This window comes from Camelina sativa, chromosome 9 (assembly GCF_000633955.1).
Source record: "Camelina sativa cultivar DH55 chromosome 9, Cs, whole genome shotgun sequence".
Classification (NCBI taxonomy): domain Eukaryota; kingdom Viridiplantae; phylum Streptophyta; class Magnoliopsida; order Brassicales; family Brassicaceae; genus Camelina; species Camelina sativa.
The window spans coordinates 23,748,922-23,769,327 of record NC_025693.1 but is presented as its reverse complement, the minus strand read 5'-3'; the positions used below and the strand labels follow the sequence as shown (position 1 = coordinate 23,769,327).

The window sequence follows — 20,406 nt, the reverse complement described above, 5'->3', positions numbered from 1 at the left end:
TGCGAGAGACACGTACCAAAATAAAACCGAAGAGAGAAAACGGATCAGCAGCACCACTTACACAAGTCTGTGACTGTGAGATTTGGATCAGATCTGCTTCAGGTTTGGTGATCGGAGCTCCGGGAATCATGGCGACGGCGAGACAATTACGCAGTCTGCAATCTCAGCCTGAAAACAAGGTATGTGTCGACTGCGCTCAGAAGAATCCTCAATGGGCTTCGGTTTCTTACGGGATATTCATGTGCTTGGAATGCTCCGGGAAGCACCGAGGCTTAGGCGTTCACATCTCTTTCGTCAGATCCGTGACCATGGATTCATGGTCTGAGATCCAGATCAAGAAGATGGAAGCTGGTGGCAACGAACGGCTCAACAAGTTCTTCGCGCAATACGGAATCGCTAAGGAGACAGATATCATTTCCAAATACAATTCAAACGCAGCTTCTGTGTATCGTGACCGGATCCAAGCTTTAGCTGAAGGTAGGCCTTGGAAGGATCCGCCTGTTGTTAAGGAATCGGTAGGAGGAGGTGCGGGGATGAATAAGAAGAAGCCTCCGTTGGCTCAGGGAGGTGGAGGAGGAGGAGGATGGGATAGTTGGGATAACGATGAATCCTACAAATCTTCTTCAACTGATATGAGACGGAATCAATCAGCGAATGATTTTAGGGCATCATCGGGAACTAGAGGAGGAGGAGGAGGAGGTGCACCGGTGAAGTCAAAGTCATCTGAGGATATATACACTCGATCCCAGCTGGAGGCTTCTGCTGCGGGGAAGGAGAGTTTCTTCGCGAGGAGAATGGCGGAGAATGAGTCTAAGCCTGAAGGTCTTCCTCCTTCGCAAGGTGGCAAGTATGTTGGATTCGGATCAAGCTCGGCTCCACCTCCGAGAAATAATCAACAGGATGATGTTTTCTCCGTTGTTTCTCAGGTGAAGAATTATGATGCTTTTCAGTTTACTTTTCGAATGGGGGTAGTGAATTCCTTTTATTCGCGTGTTGATTCGTTCTTGAAAATTGTAGGGTTTTGGAAGACTATCTCTGGTTGCTGCATCTGCAGCTCAGTCAGCTGCAAGTGTTGTTCAAACAGGAACCAAGGAGTTCACATCCAAGGTAACTAGTCTCTGCTTGATTTGCTTTGCATAGAGGTTATGAATGGCTAGTTCCTGCGTTTCATAATAACTCATGTGCTCGTCGACAAAATTTAGTGTTCTTTTCTTATTTGCAAAAACTTGATTCTTGAGGCTGATTTTTTGGAATCTTAAAAATGCCTCTACGACACCTCTAGTGAGATTCTTTTATAACTTTGTAGGAAGCACAATTCTTGGATACTCACTGTTCATTTCTAGTTTACCATAATACTGCTGGCAATATAGAGTTTTGGAAAAGTGGAGTCAAATTCAGATAAGAAACCATTTTATTGCAGGTGAAGGAAGGTGGGTATGATCACAAGGTGAGTGAAACTGTAAACGTAGTAGCGAATAAGACAACAGAGATAGGACATAGGACATGGGGAATTATGAAAGGAGTAATGGCAATGGCGACACAGAAGGTAGGAGAGTACACTAAAGAAGGAACAACAAGCTGGAATCAGCAGAGTGAGAGTGAGAGCAATGGTTACTACCAAAACTTTGGAAATGGGAACAAAGCAGCGAATCCATCTGTTGGAGGAGGAAGGTCACAATCATCATCAAGCGGTCAGTACAACAATTCACAGAAGTCAAATTCTTGGGATAGTTGGGGAGAGAATGAGAATAGGAAGACAGAAGCAGCAGCTCCAAAGGGGTCATCAGCTTCTAATGATGATGATGGCTGGACTGGTTGGGATGATCATGATGCCAAAGATGATGGGTTCGATGGTCATTACCAAAGTGCAGGCGATCAGAAATCTGTTGGTCACAACGGGAAATCAGACACCGCTTGGACTGGTGGAGGTTTCCTCTAAGGGTAAGCAAGCTTTAAGGTCATATCTTTAAAAGTTAAATAATAGCAGAAAACGCTATTTTCATTTCATCTTTGGATAGGTGATTCACCAGTAACGCTATATTTATTCTATTTTTGGATAGGTGATTCAAAATGCTGGCGACAGTGTCTAATTAATTAAGGCTGGGGCCGTCGTGGTCTGAATATAAGATAAGATTGAACTTCATCTTAAAACCATTTTCATCCTTTCCCCACAGGTCTGTTTTTCTTCAAAAGTTGGCAGTATCTTGATATCTTTTTCTTCATGTGTTAATGAGTAACGTATTTGTACAAGATCCATAGCCGACTGCTCGCTAAAGATTTTTTGGTTGTAGTCTTTCACAATTTAGATTTATCTTCAACTGTAATCACAACTGAACATTCTTTTTCTCAAAATTGCCTTATTGGTAGCGTGATAATGTGGTTTTTCTAAACGCATAAGTTAATGCTGTTTTGGCATTTTTCTATAAAGGGTAAAATGATTTAGCAGGTTAAAAGAATGTTTGGTTCGATCCATAACAAAATCCACTATTGGATGTGGAAGTAGTAATACAAGTGGCAGTGAGAATCTATCCACTAGTGACGAAGCCGTTCTCTACTGATACATATGTGGATTGACACCTACTTGATTGAACAAGTATGCACTTGTTTTAGTGGAGAATCCAGATGCTTTTTTATTTGTATCCCACAGACCCAACAATTAAACATATATATGGTTGTTGAGTACACGACGCTTGTGGTTGAAATTACGACCCAGGATGGTTATTGAGCAAAATACAATATAGAGTGGACTGACCAGCAAACAAATTACTCCAAAATTCTACAGGAAATCATATTCTGAACAACATACAATATCGTCTACAAATATGGAAGTGTGAACTTTTTCAAAGGTATCATCTTGACCGGTAAGTTCTCCTTGGCTGGCGACTGTCCAAGACGCCACCAAGAGTGGCCAAAGCATCCTGATATTTCCTGATTTTAAGCAAACCTTTCACCATTGAAACTTCTTCCTCCGAAAATCTTGCTTTCTGCATCACCATGTTAACTAACTTCACCAGTGTCTCCTCCATTGACAAAGTTAGAAGACCTTCAGCCAACATGTACAAAGAAGAAAACTCAGGCACAAAGCCTTTCTCTAACAGCTCAACAAGAAAGTCCACCGCTTCACGGATCGGTCCACCTCCATTACATAGCCCACGGAAAACGATTCTGTAAGAGACTGCATCAGGTGCAGCTGCATTCTGCTCAAGCATTTCTCTAAACAAATTTAGAGCTTCAGTTGTTTTCCTCTTTCTAAATAACCCTTGAATCACCGGGTTATAAGCGTGTGGAGTCAAAGCAATCCCTTTCATCTGAATTGACCTCAAAAGCTTACTTGCAACTTCAACTCTACCTGCTTTACACAAACCGCTTATCAAGGTTCCATAGGTCACAATGTCTGGTTCGCACCCGTTTGAGGTCATGGCCTGCACGATATCAGCAGCCTTCTTTATGTCACCTCCTCTGCAGAAATGTGTTAGAAGCGAGTTGTATGTGAACTTGTCAGGTTTCTGTCCTTCCATTATCATTTGATCCATGAGCTGAGCCGCGTCTTCTACTCGCCTGCTTTTACAAAGCCCATCTATGAGTGTGTTGTATGTAACAGAGTTTCTTGAAACCCCATGTACTTCCATCTCATTGAATATCTCCTCGGCTTCTCTTATCTTATTGGCTTTACAAAAANTAAACGCATAAGTTATGCTGTTTTGGCATTTTTCTATAAAGGGTAAAAGGATTTAGCACGTTCAAAGAATGTTTGGTTCGATCCATAACAAAATCCACTATTGTATGTGGAAGTAGTAATACAAGTGGCAGTGAGAATCTATCCACTAGTGACGAAGCCGTTCTCTACTGATACATATGTGGATTGACACCTACTTGATTGAACAAGTATGCACTTGTTTTAGTGGAGAATCCAGATGCTTTTTTATTTGTATCCCACAGACCCAACAATGAAACATATATATGGTTGTTGAGTACACGACGCTTGTGGTTGAAATTACGACCCAGGATGGTTATTGAGCAAAATACAGTATAGAGTGGACTGACCAGCAAACAAATTACTCCAAAATTCTACAGGAAATCATATTCTGAACAACATACAATTACGTCTACAAATATGGAAGTGTGAACTTTTTCAAAGGTATCATCTTGACCGGTAAGTTCTCCTTGGCTGGCGACTGTCCAAGACGCCACCAAGAGTGGCCAAAGCATCCTGATATTTCCTGATTTTAAGCAAACCTTTCACCATTGAAACTTCTTCCTCCGAAAATCTTGCTTTCTGCATCACCATGTTAACTAACTTCACCAGTGTCTCCTCCATTGACAAAGTTAGAAGACCTTCAGCCAACATGTACAAAGAAGAAAACTCAGGCACAAAGCCTTTCTCTAACAGCTCAACAAGAAAGTCCACCGCTTCACGGATCGGTCCACCTCCATTACATAGCCCACGGAAAACGATTCTGTAAGAGACTGCATCAGGTGCAGCTGCATTCTGCTCAAGCATTTCTCTAAACAAATTTAGAGCTTCAGTTGTTTTCCTCTTTCTAAATAACCCTTGAATCACCGGGTTATAAGCGTGTGGAGTCAAAGCAATCCCTTTCATCTGAATTGACCTCAAAAGCTTACTTGCAACTTCAACTCTACCTGCTTTACACAAACCGCTTATCAAGGTTCCATAGGTCACAATGTCTGGTTCGCACCCGTTTGAGGTCATGGCCTGCACGATATCAGCAGCCTTCTTTATGTCACCTCCTCTGCAGAAATGTGTTAGAAGCGAGTTGTATGTGAACTTGTCAGGTTTCTGTCCTTCCATTATCATTTGATCCATGAGCTGAGCCGCGTCTTCTACTCGCCTGCTTTTACAAAGCCCATCTATGAGTGTGTTGTATGTAACAGAGTTTCTTGAAACCCCATGTACTTCCATCTCATTGAATATCTCCTCGGCTTCTCTTATCTTATTGGCTTTACAAAAACCATCAATCAAAGTGTTGTAAGTTATCACGCTACGTGCACAGCCACTCGATTCCATCTGTTTAAGCATGTTTAAAGCTTCATCTAGCTTCCCTTTAGAACATAAACTATCAATCAGCATATTGTAAGTGAACTCGTCAGGCTCACATCCTTTGCTCCTCATCTCTTCAAACAATTCCATCGCAACCCGGTGATTCCTAGTCAAACACAAACCTTGGATCAGCGAGTTAAATGTACAAACATCAGGAAGAATCCCTTTGCTGGTGAGAACGCGGGCAAGCTCCGTAGCTTCCTCGACCTGATTCTCCTTGCATAATGTGCTGATCAAAGTGTTGTAAGTGACCGTGTTTGGAGAACAATCTCTAGTAATCATCTGATCAAGAACCTCAACTGCTTCTTTCACCTCTCCAAGTTTACACAAACCCGAGATCACCGAGTTATAAGTATACACATCTGGATCATACCCTTCCTGAAGCATCACATCCATAATCTCAATAGCATGCTTCACATGCCCTGCTTTACACAAACCGTTAACCAAAGTGTTGAACGTATACTGATCCGGGAAAAACCCGCCTTGATTCGACATCTCCTGAATAAAATTGAGAGCGTCTTCAACTCTCCCTTCCTTGCAGAAACCATGAACAATAACATTAACACTAACATTAGACCATGAACAACCAAACTCAACCATATGTTCCCTAATTCTCAAAGCTCCATCCAAGTCTCCTTCTTCAATGTACCCTTGCATAATCGTTGTAAACGTCTTCTCATCAGGAACAAGACCGTAACTAGGCATATCCTCCAACATCAAAATCGCAGGTCTAAGCTGATGAGCTCTACACAAAGCTTTAATCAAAACATTAAACGTAGATACATCTGGTTTAATCCCCCAAACACTCATCTCCGTGTGAGCAACCTCAACAAGCTTCAGATTATTCCCATCAACGAGAAGATTCAGCATCCGGTTATAAAAATGGGTATCCGGTTTCAACCCGAATCCTTCAATCATCCAATGAACAACACCTAAAATCTCATCGTACAAATCGAACTGAGCGTAACTCTCGATTAAAACCAAGAAAGGAGAAGTACCAATTTCGCATCCCGAGCTCTTCATATCCTCGAGAAGTTTCCTCATGTCGTCAAACGAACCAGACCGGCCTAACCGGAGGAGAATCTCCTCGTATAGAGCAGGTTCAGGTGCGAAATCGGGCTGCTTAGAGGCCAAATTAAAGAGACGAAGTGCTGCGGAGTCATCAGGCTGGCTACGGAGTGAGTCGAGAAGCTTGACGTCAGGAGATGAGAGAGCTGCGGAGTGAGGAGAAGCGAAGGAGATGGTGGAAGAAGGAGGAGTTAGCTTGAGAGAGAAGGATTGATGAGTTAGGGTTAAAGCTTGAGAGATTGAAAATGGATAGAATTTGAGACAGGAAGAGAAAGCCATAGTTGGGTTCCCAGAGAGAAGATGATGAGACTGAAGATGAAGCAAGAGGTTTAAGGATTTCGATTTTTTAATAACCGACGGTCGAACCGGGTTTGTACGTTAACCGGATAAATTATTAAAATTCGATTTTTTACTTTTTAGGTTGATGTGATTGATGAAGAGACTGAGCCTAAATGCAAAGCAAAAAAAAAAAAAGTAGAAGTGATCTGTAAACCCTAATTTTTGATTTGTGAGACGAACGCGAATTGGAATCGTCGTTTTTTTGAAATGGCGACACAGTCAGTTAATGCAGTGATCGTTGATCTTCCCGGAGATGTAATCGACGACGGAGACAATTCCGATTGTTTCATCTTCTCCAAACCTCTCACGACTCGTGGTTCAACTAAGCGTGACGCTATCTCCGTTGAGAGTTACGACCGTGATCGGAAACTTCAACGTCTTTTGGTATGCTCTCCTCACACCCCAGTCAAATCAGAATCTCCAATTTACATAGATCTTGATCAGTACGACGACGATGATGATGATGATGATGTCAGAATCCTCTGTTTCCCACCACCAAACTTTACCAAATTCGAAAAGGGACAGTCTTCGGCGTCAAAAACGACGGTGACCTTCGAGTGCGAGATATGTGTCGAATCAAAATCCGTAATTGAGTCGTTTTGGATCAGTGGATGCTCTCACTTCTACTGCAGCGACTGCGTTTCAAAATACATAGCAGCGAAATTACAAGACAACCTTCTCTCGATCGAGTGTCCTGTCTCTGGCTGTTCCGGTCGGCTGGAGCCGGACCAGTGTCGTGGAATCTTGCCGAGAGAGGTTTTTGATCGGTGGGGTGATGCTCTGTGTGAGGCAGTGGTGATGCGTTCGAAGAGAATCTACTGTCCGTACAAAGACTGCTCTGCTTTGCTCTTCTTGGACGAGGGTGAGAAGAACATGAAGGAAGCGGAGTGTCCTCATTGCCATAGGATGGTGTGTGTGGAGTGTGGGACTACGTGGCATCCGGAGATTACTTGCGAGGAGTTTCAGAAGATGGCCGAGAACGAAAGAGGTACAGATGATCTTTTGCTGGCGAATATGGCGAAGAAGAAGAAATGGAGAAGGTGTCCTTCCTGCAAATTCTACATTGAAAAGTCTCAAGGCTGCTTGTACATGAAGTGCAGGTAATGTATNGAAGAACATGAAGGATGCGGAGTGTCCTCATTGCCATAGGATGGTGTGTGTGGAGTGTGGGACTACGTGGCATCCGGAGATTACTTGCGAGGAGTTTCAGAAGATGGCCGAGAACGAAAGAGGTACAGATGATCTTTTGCTGGCGAATATGGCGAAGAAGAAGAAATGGAGAAGGTGTCCTTCCTGCAAATTCTACATTGAAAAGTCTCAAGGCTGCTTGTACATGAAGTGCAGGTAATGTATCTTCTTCTTCTTCTTCTTCTTCTTCTTGTCTGTGTTTAAAGAAAAGTGTTTTTATCTTTGTTAACTCCTCGATGATGCAGGTGTGGATTGGCGTTTTGCTACAATTGTGGAACACCATCTAGGGACCATTCTCATTATTGTTATAATTGTAAGCGTTGATATATTATTAGCACTGTTATTATCTATGTCTTTAAAGCTAAGGTTAAGCTTTATGGATATGGATTTCTATTTGGTCAAAATATGTATGGCTTTTAAGCCTCTTCTCTTAGGTCTAATCTCTATTGTTACATCTTGTAACATCTTTGAGGATATTTCTCGTTTTCTATTCAATACTAATATATCTTCGATTTTCTGCCATAAAACTCATTATCTCGAGAAGATCGCCGTATACCATTCTGGCATTCTCTGTATCTCTAGCTTTTACATTTCCTTCTTCTTTTGTCCAAAACCGTGTCACACATGTGTAATAAAGGTAAGAAAGGGTTCATTATAAAAAAAAAAAAAAAAAAACATAGGAAGAAACAATCTCCAAATTATTGCATTGAAGAAAGAAATACAAACTTGCTAGATGAAGAAGTTAATTATTTTCGTTGAGATATTTAGATGTCTCCCTGTAACCTCTCTGTTTGCTAACCAATCTACTGTTTTCCAGCCGCAAAAGAGAAAATAATTATCATCCTTTATCTTAAAAATAAGTCGCACTCTATAACATGATTATTTTGGAACACCTTTTTTCTCCTTTGTTTTAGCTTCCTTAGTCAGTAGTTGAATTTTTTATGGAACCAGTGCCATTAGATCAAGTGACTAGATAGACCTCTTTCTCTATGAAAACATAGTATTATGTACATTAACCAATATGAATGGCAAATTTACTCTTTTAAGTAATTTTTAAAGGATGTCATGGAGACTGGAGAGGATCGAACTCGTCACCTCAACTCAACAGTAGAAAAATATATATATATTCCAGTTGTCCCGCTAAATAAAATTTTCAATTATTCCACCACCATATGTATAATTTTCAAAAAAATTATTCCACCAATAAGATATTTTAAAAATCTGTAAAATTATCTATCTAAATCTGTTAAAAACTATTGATTCTACATATTTATAATTTTATCGACCATGTGTGATGTTGTCGTCAATATAAGTATTATTTAAAATATTATTATATTAGGATTATTATTTTCTATTTTTTTTTTTAGTTTCAATCGGATAAGTTTTCTTAATGGAAACCTATAAAATGCATCATCGTTTAATTCTGCTTTTGTCATCTTCTTCTTCATCATCTTCTCTCTCTCTCTCTCTGATTTAAAAAGTTGAAAAAAGAAAAAAAAAAAGAAGGGACCGCTAATAGGGAGAGCTTTTTGTTCTGGTTCGTTGCCGCGTAACACGTCCTCTCTCTCTCTCTCTCTCTCTCTCTCTTTTCCCTCCTCTTCTTTATCTCACTTCCCAAAAACCCTAATCTGTCTTCTCCTACCTTGGGATTTTGTCTCCAAATCGTTTTCTTGCAAATCTTAGATCCACAATTTCATCTTCCCCCAACCGTCGATTATGGTCGAGCTTAGGGTTTCCATTCCAATCCACCCCGTTTTGTTCTTCTTACGAGTATCGCTATGAATATCTTCATTTGATTCATATATACACATATGTGACTATGTGTTACTCAACAAATCCATACGTTTCTCCCAGTTGATTTTTTACATTTCAAAAAAAAAAAAAAATCGCATCTTTTCTCCGATTTGGGATTGAAACGCCATTGTTTTACAAATGGGAGAAGGAACAATTTGTTTGGGATTGCTTAAGGAAGGAGATATGGTGGAAGAGAGTTCAGAACTGAAGAGAGACCGTGTGTGTTTTGAAGAAGAAGATAGTGTACAACAACAACAAGGAGAGCTTTATTCTACTAACAAGAGACAAGCCAAGGAAGCTTCAAACGATGACATTAGGTCTGAAATATCAAACCCAGTCCTGTCTCCCGTTGATATTGCCTTTCGAGATATCACTAGTAATCCTGCTAAATCGAGTTCAGGTGACCGCGTTGGTTCTTGTTCTGTTTCCGATGACACTCTAAGCAGCGACGAGAAACAGAGTGAATATGGCGCAGCGTCGATAGCAGGTAGCTCGCATTCGTGTGATGATGTGCCGTCTTGTTTCGTTAGGGAGATTCCTAAGCATCTCAGCACAACCGGGATTACTAAAATCACGTTTAAGCTCAGTAAACGAAATGAGGAGTTTTGTGGTTTACCTATGATTGAGTATACTTGGGAGGGTTCTCCTTCGAATGTAGCTTCTTCTACAACTTTAGGTGTGAAACCCTCGAAGAAGATTGTCTTTACCAACTTCGCATCTAATGTGAAGAACCTATTGTTGACGGGTATTCTCGATGGTGCTCGGGTCAAGTACTTTTCAACCTCACCTCCGGTAAAGTTCACGTTTTTGGGTTTGGATTTTTTTATGATAATTTGTTGAGGTGATTTATATATGTTCTTATATCACTTTTCATGGTCTTTAGAGAGAGCTTCAAGGGATAATCTACTCGGGTGGGTATTTGTGTGGCTGTACTGCTTGCGATTTCTCCAAAGTAAGTTTGTTTTTCATAGTTTTCTTATGTGGTTTGTATTAGGATACTAGGTGCAATTTCACAGTCTTTTAACTATGTCATATTTTGTTTTGTGGGAAGGTTCTAAGTGCTAATCAGTTCGAGAGGCATGCTGGTGTGAAAAAGAAACACCCTAATAAGCACATATATTTGGAGAATGGAAGGTCGGTTTATAACTTAGTTCAAGAGCTGAAGATTGCACCGTTTGACAGTGTCGAGGAAAAGATAAGGAATTTGGCTGGTTCTGCTCTGAACGAGGATAGCTTTCAGGTTTTGAAAGGTATCTAAGTTGCCTGGTGGATTTAGTTTGCTTGGAAATATCCCCCAGTATTTTGAAAATGCTTTCCCTGGATTCTCCCTGTGTATTCTGCTACTTTCTGGTGGACATAGCTGACTTGCTATTCTGATCTTCAGAAAGTTTCCAGCAGGATAATAACATGGCTGAAGATGTTAGCAACCATATCGCGGATCATTCGTTTCAATCCCTTGTCAGGTACTTTGACCCCCTACTTGTGTTATTACTTGATCTGAAATTTCCAAAGGTTTGTATTTGAAGATGACATCCAGCGACACTTGGATCCTTTGTTATCTAGGTGTTTATTTTTATAAGAAGGTTAACATGGCTTAAAGTTACCATTGTGAAACTTGCAGTTATCCTGGTTCTGATTGGTCTCTTGATGAGAGTCAAAGCACTACTCCATGTTTTCCAGAGAACAATTATTTTAGAGAGAAAATCTGTATAAAGGACACACGACACAAACATAAGCCTAAAGAAAAGAAGTACGCTCCTCAAATTTTCTTGCTTAGATATTGATTACTCTGAGTATTGACAATTCGTTTACCAAACATAGAAAATTTACTTGGTTGTTAATACTGTAGGGATACCTCTCATATGTTTGGTGTTGGTTGCCATAAGAAAGTTTCTAGAGGCGGTAAATGGAAGAGGTTTGTATTGCTTTTGTGAACCTCATTATTTGGCTATTCTTTTTCACATTCATTCTCTAAATGCGATCCCACGGGTGATAACAACAAATTGCTATCCTATCTTTGTAGGGACTTTGATTTACACCGGTTGCTGTTTATGCCAAATGGGCTACCGGATGGGACTGAATTGGCTTACTATATGAAATCAAAGGTCTGTTATCGTGGGCTTAATTGAATAATTCTGTTTATTCTTTTCGCAAATTTAAGTTCGAATGGTTTTGCTGACACTTGTTTTTCTCGCAGAAACTACTGCAGGGTTACAAGCAAGGAAGTGGTATAGTATGTAGCTGCTGCAATACAGAGGTAACATGTTGGATGTAGTGACTATGTAAATTGGCCCTTAGACTCATTCTTTTTTCAAGTATAATGATAGATATTTATCATGTTTTTGAACAACAGATTAGTCCTTCACAATTCGAAGCACATGCTGGAATGGCTGGTAGACGACAACCGTGAGTTATCTACTAACGATGTGTTTTTGCACTAGTGTTGTAAGACATATCTGAAGTTTCTGATTCTGTTGCAGTTATCGTCATATCCTCGTATCTTCCGGATTGTCATTGCATGATATAGCCATGTCATTGGCGGGTGGGGAACATGTCATTACAACTGGTGACAGCGATGACATGTGTTCTATCTGTGGCTATGGTGGAGATTTGCTACTCTGTGCTGGATGTCCTCAAGCATTTCATACAGGTGGGTATTCGTTACTGTTAAAGGATAGTAGACTTGCTTGTTCATTCTACTGCGAATGTACAACTTAATGTTAAGAAGATTTTCTCAAGCATAATGAAAAAGGAATATGATAAATGCCTCTTTCTGTTTCAGTTCTATAATAATTTCTTAAAGATGATTTGTTTCAGTTCTATAATTTGGTATCAGCTCTAGGGTTGTTCACTGGTTCTAATACTTTGTGACCCTTTTCATATGCAGTATGCTTGAAATTTCAATCAATGCCTGAAGGTACTTGGTACTGTTCAAGCTGCAATGATGGACCTATCTCTTTTAAAACAGCCACTTCTGCTGATCCAAATTTAAAACCCATAGTTATAAGACTAACAAGAGTTGTCAAGGCACCAGAAAACGAAATTGGTGGTTGCGTGTTCTGCAGGTTGGTTGTATACATTACATACTTTTAGTTTTAGTGTGCATATACGTGTTCTCCACTCTGTTTATTCGTTCTCGCCATTTCTGATAGGTCACATGATTTTAGCATTGGGAAATTTGATGATAGGACAGTTATTCTCTGTGACCAGGTAGGTATTGTTGTTTCTGGTTTCTTATCCAAGATTTTCTTTAACCACGTCTATCTTGTCTAATGGTCATTTTTCCTGTTTTCCTTGAAGTGTGAGAAAGAGTACCACGTCGGTTGTCTCAGGGAAAATGAGCTTTGTGATTTGAAAGTAAGTCATGTAATGTTGGTGGTCTGTGTTCACAAGTTCATTGAACCTCTCTCAACTTCTTTCCTGAATGCTGTAGGGAATCCCCCAAGATAAATGGTTCTGCTGTAGTGACTGCAGCAGGATTCACACAGTTCTTCAAAGCTCTGCTTCATGTGGGCCACAAACAATTCCCTCGCTTTTGTTAGACACAATAAGCAGAAAATACAGAGAAAAAGGAATATATATTGACAATGGAGATATTGTGGAATGGAGGATGCTTAGAGGAAAAAGTCGATACCCAGAGCATCTACCCTTACTTTCACGAGCAGCTGCTATCTTCAGGGTATGCTTAGACTTATAAATGTGCTCAAGTCATTTTGTGTATTGTCTGGCTTGTAAATTTATTTTATTAACTGATTAGCGAACGAGTTTACTTTTCAGGAGTGTTTTGATCCCATTGTGGCAACGTCTGGTCGTGATCTCATTCCTGTCATGGTTTATGGGTAAGCGGTACTGTGATAAACTCAGATTTAAGTTCCTCGTTCATTCATATGTTTATAGTAATTGATCATCCCGGTAACTCTTCCAACATGTTTGCAGGAGAAATATATCAGGCCAGGAGTTTGGAGGAATGTATTGCTTGGTCCTGATGGTGAAGTATGCTTGTGTTCTTGATGCATTTTATCTTTCTTTCTCTGTGCTTCTTTCACCATCTCTCGATTTTCCTAATTGTTTTTTTTTTTTGGCTGCATTTTTAGTTCTCTTGTTGTTTCTGCCGCACTGCTTAGGATATTTGGTCAGAAAGTTGCAGAACTTCCGATGGTAGCTACAAGCCGAGAGTATCAGGGAAGGGTAAGCTTTTGTACATTCCATGTTTATTTACGGTGTGGCAGATTCGCTTGGCTTTATAACTAGTAACAAAACCAATTTGGTTAATGGTTCTATAGGGCTACTTTCAAGGCCTGTTTGCTTGCGTTGAGAATCTTCTTTCCTCTCTGAATGTTGAGAACTTGCTTCTCCCAGCAGCTGAAGAAGCCGAGTCTATCTGGATAAAGAAATTTGGCTTCACAAAGATGACTGAACATCAAGTACGTAAAGTTTGGCCTGGGAAATTTTTCCTGGATCTTTAATGGTTGCGCAGTCTGGTTACAAAAATGGTTAAAAGAGGATTAACAATGGTGTGTGTTTGTGTTTGCAGCTAGAGAAGTACCAAAGAGAAGTGCAACTTACAGTCTTCAAGGGAACATCAATGCTCGAGAAGAAAGTTCCGATTTTTTCATAAACAACTTCATCCATCTGATATCATCTTTCATGGAAGATATTTTTGAAGCTTCATCTTGGATTTTGGTATTTGGGATCTTTCCTTTTTTGATTTCTCGGTCCTCTAAAAGCCCCCACGCTTGTTTTCTTTTTGCAGAAGGGTTACCTCTGTTATTTTTTTGTACAAGCTCTTAACAGAGAAGGATACTAGATTTTAGGGTTGACACAGGAGAGGTTACAGACCTAGTGAGATATTTTGTAAAGGAAAGAACTAAAAAGAAGCAAATATAATAAAAGTAAAAAGTCAAGCATATGATACTATGTTGTTCCTTTATTTGCACAATCTGCTCAACTTAAATTAGCAACTGATGGCTAAAAATTACGAACGATTGCGTTAATGCAACAACAAGTATTGATGGAACATATGGGAGGAGAGGAAAAAGCTTCACAATAATAGTGGTAACTCGTGTAAAATCAAAACATCCTTACGAAAAACAAGAGTCGTTCCTGAAGCTCAAAAAACAAGTTTTTCACACCAAATATTTTTTATTTATAAACAAGAGAAGAGAGGGCGAGGGAGAGAGGAGAGACAAGAGTAAGGAAGACGCAAGTGCCTTGGTCATGTCACACAGATTCAAGAAGATGCAGCTATAATAGACACTTGTGTCGCCCAATCAAACTTATTATCACGATTGTATTTGCTGCTGCGAGAAGAAGTCTGCTTCTTGTCTTTGCCGCCACGGGAGTTGCTGCTTCCCTTTTGTCCTTTCTTTCCACTCTTCTTCAGGTTGTCTTTGCTCTTTGATTTCTGCGGTTGCTGTTTCTTGCTTCTTGTGTGAGAGACAATGGAGGGCGGAGGATCATACACATCTTCAGCCCATGACACACTCAGTTTCTGGACTGACTTGCCATGCTTTTCTCGAGCACCTTTAATGGCAGGAATCAGAGTAGCCTCAGTCATCTGTTGAAGAATGACAAGAAACAAAAATCAGAAGCAGCCAACATAAATAGCGTTTCTCTACTCATTACATCAGAAACAGAAAAAGATATTGATAAGCTACAACCATTGAGGAATTGTACTCCTTCATCTATGTCCTTGATTTGGCCAGAGATGCTTTGTAACGCAACTCCTTTGTCCATCTACCACTATTGACTAAAGGGTTGGTTCTAGATGTTGTAAGCAACAACCAACATATGATGGAAACAGCCAGGGTCACAAGGCTACTAGGAAGCATATCTATGATTACTCACAAAAACTTGTCACGTCAGCGATATACTGTATAACAGTATAAAGATACTTTTAATATCGCACAACAACACATCGTACGCAAAACAAGATAAAGGCAATAGAACAGAAACAACAACAAAAACAACTACAAAGATAGGGTCGCTTACACTCTCAGAGAACATGTCTTGTAACGCGGTCGCAAGGTTCTTATCTTCAGTTTCATCATCATCCAAAGAATCGGGAGGTAAAGACTCAGGAATGGGTTGGGTGATGATCGCCTTGTCTTCTTCAGATTCATCAATCACATTTTGGTGTATAAAACCACTACTATCATCACCATCAGACTCTTGAGCATCATCAGATCCTCCAAGACAAGAGACATGCTTTGAGCCATTAGAACATTTATTGGAACTGGAAGCAGAGCTGCTCTCAAGGTGAGACTCTGCATCTTTGAAATCACAAAGAGAGCTCATATCCAAAAATCAACTGCAACAAACAAAAAAATTCAAACTACCATCAGCAACAGAATCTTTTGAACAAATGAACAAGAACTTCATATATATGTATATAAGTACCTCTTGCGTCGCAAATCTTAGCACACGATACGTCAAAAGAAAAGATGGAACCAGTGACTAAAAATTATCCGAAGAAAGAGATCTTGTTCGATTAGATAAATCCGAGCTAGGGAAATGGTGAGAACCAGACGAGGACGACGAAGATCTAAGAAGAAATAAAAAAAGGAGAGAAATTTGGAAAAAAGGGAGAAACTTTAACTAAGATTACCACGCCAATCACTCTTCTGAAGAGGTTTCAAACGATTAGAACTCAAACCAGAATGATAAAAAGTCAACGCGGGAACCAAAGAAAGGAGGAGTATCTCAAAGGACACCCGCATTTTTGTAAACTTATGCTCTTCGAAACCCCTTATAATCCCCTAAAATAATTCAAATCAAACACAACCTCTTTCTATAAATCCAATACAACAAATATACAGAGAGATCTCAGGCGACAAAACTAAACTCGGATCATTGGAATCAAAGAGAACGACCCATTATCCGAAAAATCGAAATCACGACAAAAGGAAAACAAAAAAAGCGAATCTGAGACGAAACGGGATTAGATAAATGAGGGGATCGAACAAGAAAGCTTTTTATATTAAGAAAGAAGCAAAAGAAAGGTCAAGATGAGGGAGACATAGACGTGGCCACCTAACTTGGGGCTAATCATAACTTTCCACATGCGTAACGTACTTAATACTCTTCTTTATTCATGGGCCTTGTTATTTTTTTAACGATAATGGGTCTCAAATAGGCCCATTTGAAAAACCTTAACACCAACCATCATCATCACTAACCACACTATTATGAATACAATTCTCTGCAGACGATTCAGAGAAATTTGACAAATGAAAGCTTTTTTATTTAGCGTAAATTGAAACTGTTTTAAAATCCACCACATAAATTAACAAAGAAGCCTAATCCATATAAAAATAACATCACTAATCAGACATTAATTCCAAAACCCTCTCTCTAAGAGCTAGTGAATTTGGTAACCGCCTTAGTCCCTTCAGAAACGGCGTGTTTCGCGAGCTCTCCGGGTAACACGAGCCTAACCGCCGTCTGGATTTCCCGAGAAGTGATCGTCGGCTTCTTGTTGTACCTCGCGAGCTTTGACGATTCCTGAGCGAGTTTCTCGAATATGTCGTTGATGAAACTGTTCATGATCCCCATCGCTTTCCCTGAGATCCCGACATCGGGATGAACCTGCTTCAGGACCTTGAAGATGTAGATCTTGTACGTCTCGATGCTCTTCTTAGATTTCTTCTTCGATTTCTTCTCGCTTCCTCCTTCTTTCGTTATCTTCTTCTCCGCCTTTGGTCGCTTCTCCGCCGGTGCTTTCTCTCCTGCTGGCTTCTTCTCTGCCGGTTTCTTCTCTGCTGCCTTCGGAGCCATTGATGATGACTTTATAGAGAAATTGAGATTTTTGTTTGAGAGTAAGAAAATGAAGTCAATGAAAAGATTCGTCTGTTGAAAAATAAGAGAGGAGATTTGTTTACATAGAGGCTTGTGCTGGCTTTCATTGGTTACTTAAATTTCACGCGGATTGCTCACGTGTCATTCACCGGTAAGGTTTTCAATGAACGGACGTGATTTCTTATTATCATTATTCTTGATGGGCCTGGGCCTGGGCCTGGCATTATGGGTTTTAAAATAGACGGTTCCGATTTTAATTTGCCTTTTGTGTGTAACTTTTTTTCTATAAATAGGTGACGATTTATGGAAGTCTTGTTGTTGTTACACACGGATACACAAATTGAGAGCCCGCGACAAAATCATCGAACCTAAACCCTAACTTTGCGATTGTTTAACCCTTTTCCGACGATTTGATGGGGAGCGATAAGCATGTGGAATCAAACCACCGCAAGCATCGTCGGTCGTCTTCTTCGTCTGATGAAGTCGTTAAATCTGCGAAGCGGTACAAGGACCGTCATCATCACAAGCATCAACACAGTCACCATCGTCGTGATGAAGAGTATGTTTCTCAGGATGAAGAGTATGTTTCTCAGGATCCTTACGGAGTCGGGAACGGTGGAGAACTTGAGATGGAGGAAGGGGAGATTTCGAACAAGAGATTAGAGAGGGGAAGAAGCAGTGATCATAGAGATAGCAGCAGAGGAGTGAGGGATAGAGACAACGACAGAGGCGGGAGGAATAGAGATAAAGCCAGGAGTACTAGTAGAGAGACAGGGACGAGGGAGAATGAAAGAGATAGAGGAAGAAGAGAGTTGGAAAGTGATCGGGAGAAACATAAAACTTTTGATGATGGATATGGTGAAGTGAGGCAAAAACACTCATCAAGACATGATGCAGAGGATGAGTTAGAGATAAGAAGCTCAAGTTCACTAAAGGAAGGCCATGATCCTAATGGAGAAAGGTCCAAAGCTGATAGACATGGTGAAGTGAGGCAAAAACACTCAAGACATGATGCAGAGGATGCCTTAGAGATAAGAAGCTCAAGTTCTGATCTAAAGGAGGGTCATGATCCTAACGGAGAAAGGTCCAAAACTGATGGACATGGTGAAGTGAGGCAAAAGCAATCAAGACATGATGCAGAGGATGAGTTAGAGATAAGAAGCTCAAGTTCACTAAAGGAGGGCCATGATCCTAACGGAGAAAGGTCCAAAACTGATGGACATGATGTTAACGTTAAAGATCTTGTTTGGTTTTTTGATCAAGAAGCTGAAGACTTGAAAATAATCGAGCAAAGCAGGAGGAAAATACAAGAGGTATATGAGAAACGTAAGAAAGAGTTGGAGCAGTCCTCTAGTGTGGCAGATGCTCTTGGAAGTGGTGGTACTCTAGGGCCTGTTGCTTCTACAGTTAAGCAAGCTAAAGCTGAGGTGGGTATTGATGTCGTAGATAATGAAGTCGCCAAGCTATCATCGGCAGTTTGTGAATCACCTGCGCGGCTTGTTATATCAGACTCAGATAGGACACTAGCTTCCGTAGGGCTTGGGGAAGACAGCCCAAAGAGTAACACGTTCATTGATGATATCTTTGGTGAGTCTCCAGCTGCTGGTACTCGTAAAGGTAATGGCCTTCTTCCTTTTGTAAGGAGTGGACTCAATGATAATTGGGATGATTCAGAAGGTTATTACAGTTATCAACTTGGTGAACTACTTGATAACAGATATGAAATCATGGCTACTCATGGAAAAGGTGTCTTCTCTACGGTGGTGCGGGCAAAAGACACAAAAGCTGAAGAATCTGAACCTGAGGAAGTAGCTATAAAAATAATCCGGAACAATGAGACAATGCATAAGGCCGGCCAGGCTGAGATACGGATATTGAACAAGCTAGCTGGCTCTGATCCAGAGAATAAGCACCACTGCGTCCGTCTTCTTTCAACTTTTAAGTATAGGAACCACCTTTGCTTGGTGTTTGAGTCTCTTCATTTGAATCTCCGTGAAGTTGTGAAGAAGATTGGTGTCAACGTTGGTCTACAACTATCTGATGTTAGATTGTATGCTGAGCAGTTATTCATATCCCTTAAACATCTCAAGAACTGTGGTGTTCTTCACTGCGATATAAAGCCTGACAACATACTGGTGAACGAGGGAAGGAACATGTTAAAGCTTTGTGACTTTGGTAGTGCAATGTTTGCTGGTGAAAACGAACTTACACCATATCTTGCTAGTCGCTTCTACAGAGCTCCAGAAATCATTCTTGGATTAGCCTACGACCATCCGTTGGATATGTGGTCAGTTGGTTGCTGTCTGTATGAGCTTTATAGCGGGAAAATTATGTTCCCTGGCTCCACAAACAATGATATGTTACGCCTTCATATGGAACTCAAAGGCCCTTTCCCTAAAAAGATGCTTCGCAAGGGAGCATTTATCGATCAGCACTTTGATCAGGACCTATGCTTCTATGGTACAGAGGAAGATAGTGTTAGTGGAAAGACAGTAAGGAGAATGATGGTAAACATTAAACCAAAAGATTTAGGTTCAGTAATTAGACGTCGTTATGAGGACGAAGATCCCAAGGTCTTGGTTCATTTCAGAAATCTTCTGGACAAAATTTTCACACTAGATCCTCAAAAGAGACTTACAGTGTCCCAAGCATTAGCTCACCCATTCATCACGGGCAAGTGAACCTCATAATGTTGTTGCCCTGGATACATGTACAATGTTACACAATTTAATTTTTGATTAAGATTCTAATTAAGAGTGTTAATGATGTTGTTCTCAGATTCATGATTCAGTTTTGACAGTTCTTTTTTTTAAATGTGACTATTTAATTTAAGCTAAGGGTGGTGTGTGGATCAGAATTGCATACTCCATTGAATTTACTGGTTTACGACTCATGTTATTAAGTTATGTTTACGCATAAACGTGCTTTGTCTTAAAACATATCTATCCTTTGAACGTTGGGTGTGTCAGCAACACTGGCATTTTAAATATGTAAATCCAAGTGTCCTTAATGAACGTTCATTTGTGACTTTAAAGCTTAATCAACGTCGCTTTCTCGATTTGGTGTGTGACATAAGCTTGGCACGAATCTCTAGCGAGAAGTCTCTGAGGCTGAGGATGTTTGAATCTCAAACGTCCCAAGGTGTTAAGAGTTCATTTCAG

At 40.3% G+C, this 20,406-nt stretch overlaps 7 protein-coding genes across 9 annotated transcripts; 4 read left to right on the top strand and 3 right to left on the bottom strand.

The window, feature by feature from the left end:
- On the top strand, positions 1-2,397 carry LOC104711945 (probable ADP-ribosylation factor GTPase-activating protein AGD6). Its single transcript, XM_010428727.2, has 4 exons — positions 1-926; positions 1,018-1,107; positions 1,421-1,941; positions 2,061-2,397. The coding sequence occupies exons 1-3, from the start codon at positions 129-131 to the stop codon at positions 1,937-1,939; spliced, it is 1,407 nt and encodes a 468-aa protein (XP_010427029.1). The 5' UTR covers positions 1-128; the 3' UTR covers positions 1,940-1,941; positions 2,061-2,397.
- On the bottom strand, positions 2,771-6,436 carry LOC104711944 (pentatricopeptide repeat-containing protein At3g53700, chloroplastic). 2 transcript variants are annotated; one of them, XM_010428726.2, is made up of 2 exons: positions 4,952-6,436; positions 2,771-3,659 (listed from the first exon to the last, which is right to left on the bottom strand). In XM_010428726.2, the coding sequence occupies exons 1-2, from the start codon at positions 6,404-6,406 to the stop codon at positions 2,850-2,852; spliced, it is 2,265 nt and encodes a 754-aa protein (XP_010427028.1). In that variant the 5' UTR covers positions 6,407-6,436; the 3' UTR covers positions 2,771-2,849. The 2 variants fall into 2 exon arrangements, with proteins under 2 accessions (XP_010427028.1, XP_019084860.1); XM_019229315.1 differs by lacking the exon at positions 2,771-3,659 and having other exon boundaries at positions 3,965-6,436.
- On the top strand, positions 6,588-8,177 carry LOC104711943 (ATP-dependent RNA helicase DEAH12, chloroplastic-like). Of its 2 annotated transcripts, XM_010428723.1 has the most exons (3): positions 6,588-7,375; positions 7,620-7,810; positions 7,900-8,177. In XM_010428723.1, exons 1-3 carry the CDS (start codon positions 6,674-6,676, stop codon positions 7,976-7,978), a joined length of 972 nt encoding a protein of 323 aa, XP_010427025.1. In that variant the 5' UTR covers positions 6,588-6,673; the 3' UTR covers positions 7,979-8,177. The 2 variants fall into 2 exon arrangements, with proteins under 2 accessions (XP_010427025.1, XP_010427026.1); XM_010428724.2 differs by lacking the exon at positions 7,620-7,810 and having other exon boundaries at positions 6,588-7,566; positions 7,900-8,170.
- LOC104711942 lies at positions 9,109-14,362 on the top strand. Its single transcript, XM_010428722.1, has 19 exons — positions 9,109-10,240; positions 10,332-10,400; positions 10,500-10,698; positions 10,833-10,911; positions 11,070-11,198; positions 11,298-11,363; positions 11,472-11,553; positions 11,646-11,705; positions 11,802-11,854; positions 11,929-12,098; positions 12,336-12,513; positions 12,601-12,658; positions 12,749-12,805; positions 12,882-13,127; positions 13,226-13,287; positions 13,385-13,441; positions 13,543-13,636; positions 13,732-13,872; positions 13,983-14,362. Exons 1-19 carry the CDS (start codon positions 9,587-9,589, stop codon positions 14,064-14,066), a joined length of 2,538 nt encoding a protein of 845 aa, XP_010427024.1. The 5' UTR covers positions 9,109-9,586; the 3' UTR covers positions 14,067-14,362.
- Positions 14,476-16,467, bottom strand: LOC104711940. The gene is made up of 3 exons (XM_010428719.2): positions 15,848-16,467; positions 15,440-15,758; positions 14,476-15,005 (listed from the first exon to the last, which is right to left on the bottom strand). The coding sequence occupies exons 2-3, from the start codon at positions 15,743-15,745 to the stop codon at positions 14,679-14,681; spliced, it is 633 nt and encodes a 210-aa protein (XP_010427021.1). The 5' UTR covers positions 15,746-15,758; positions 15,848-16,467; the 3' UTR covers positions 14,476-14,678.
- LOC104711939 (histone H2B.4) lies at positions 16,616-17,312 on the bottom strand. The gene has a single exon (XM_010428718.2). It carries the CDS (start codon positions 17,222-17,224, stop codon positions 16,802-16,804), a length of 423 nt encoding a protein of 140 aa, XP_010427020.1. The 5' UTR covers positions 17,225-17,312; the 3' UTR covers positions 16,616-16,801.
- Positions 17,593-19,937, top strand: LOC104715638 (serine/threonine-protein kinase prp4-like). The gene has a single exon (XM_010433030.2). It carries the CDS (start codon positions 17,659-17,661, stop codon positions 19,924-19,926), a length of 2,268 nt encoding a protein of 755 aa, XP_010431332.1. The 5' UTR covers positions 17,593-17,658; the 3' UTR covers positions 19,927-19,937.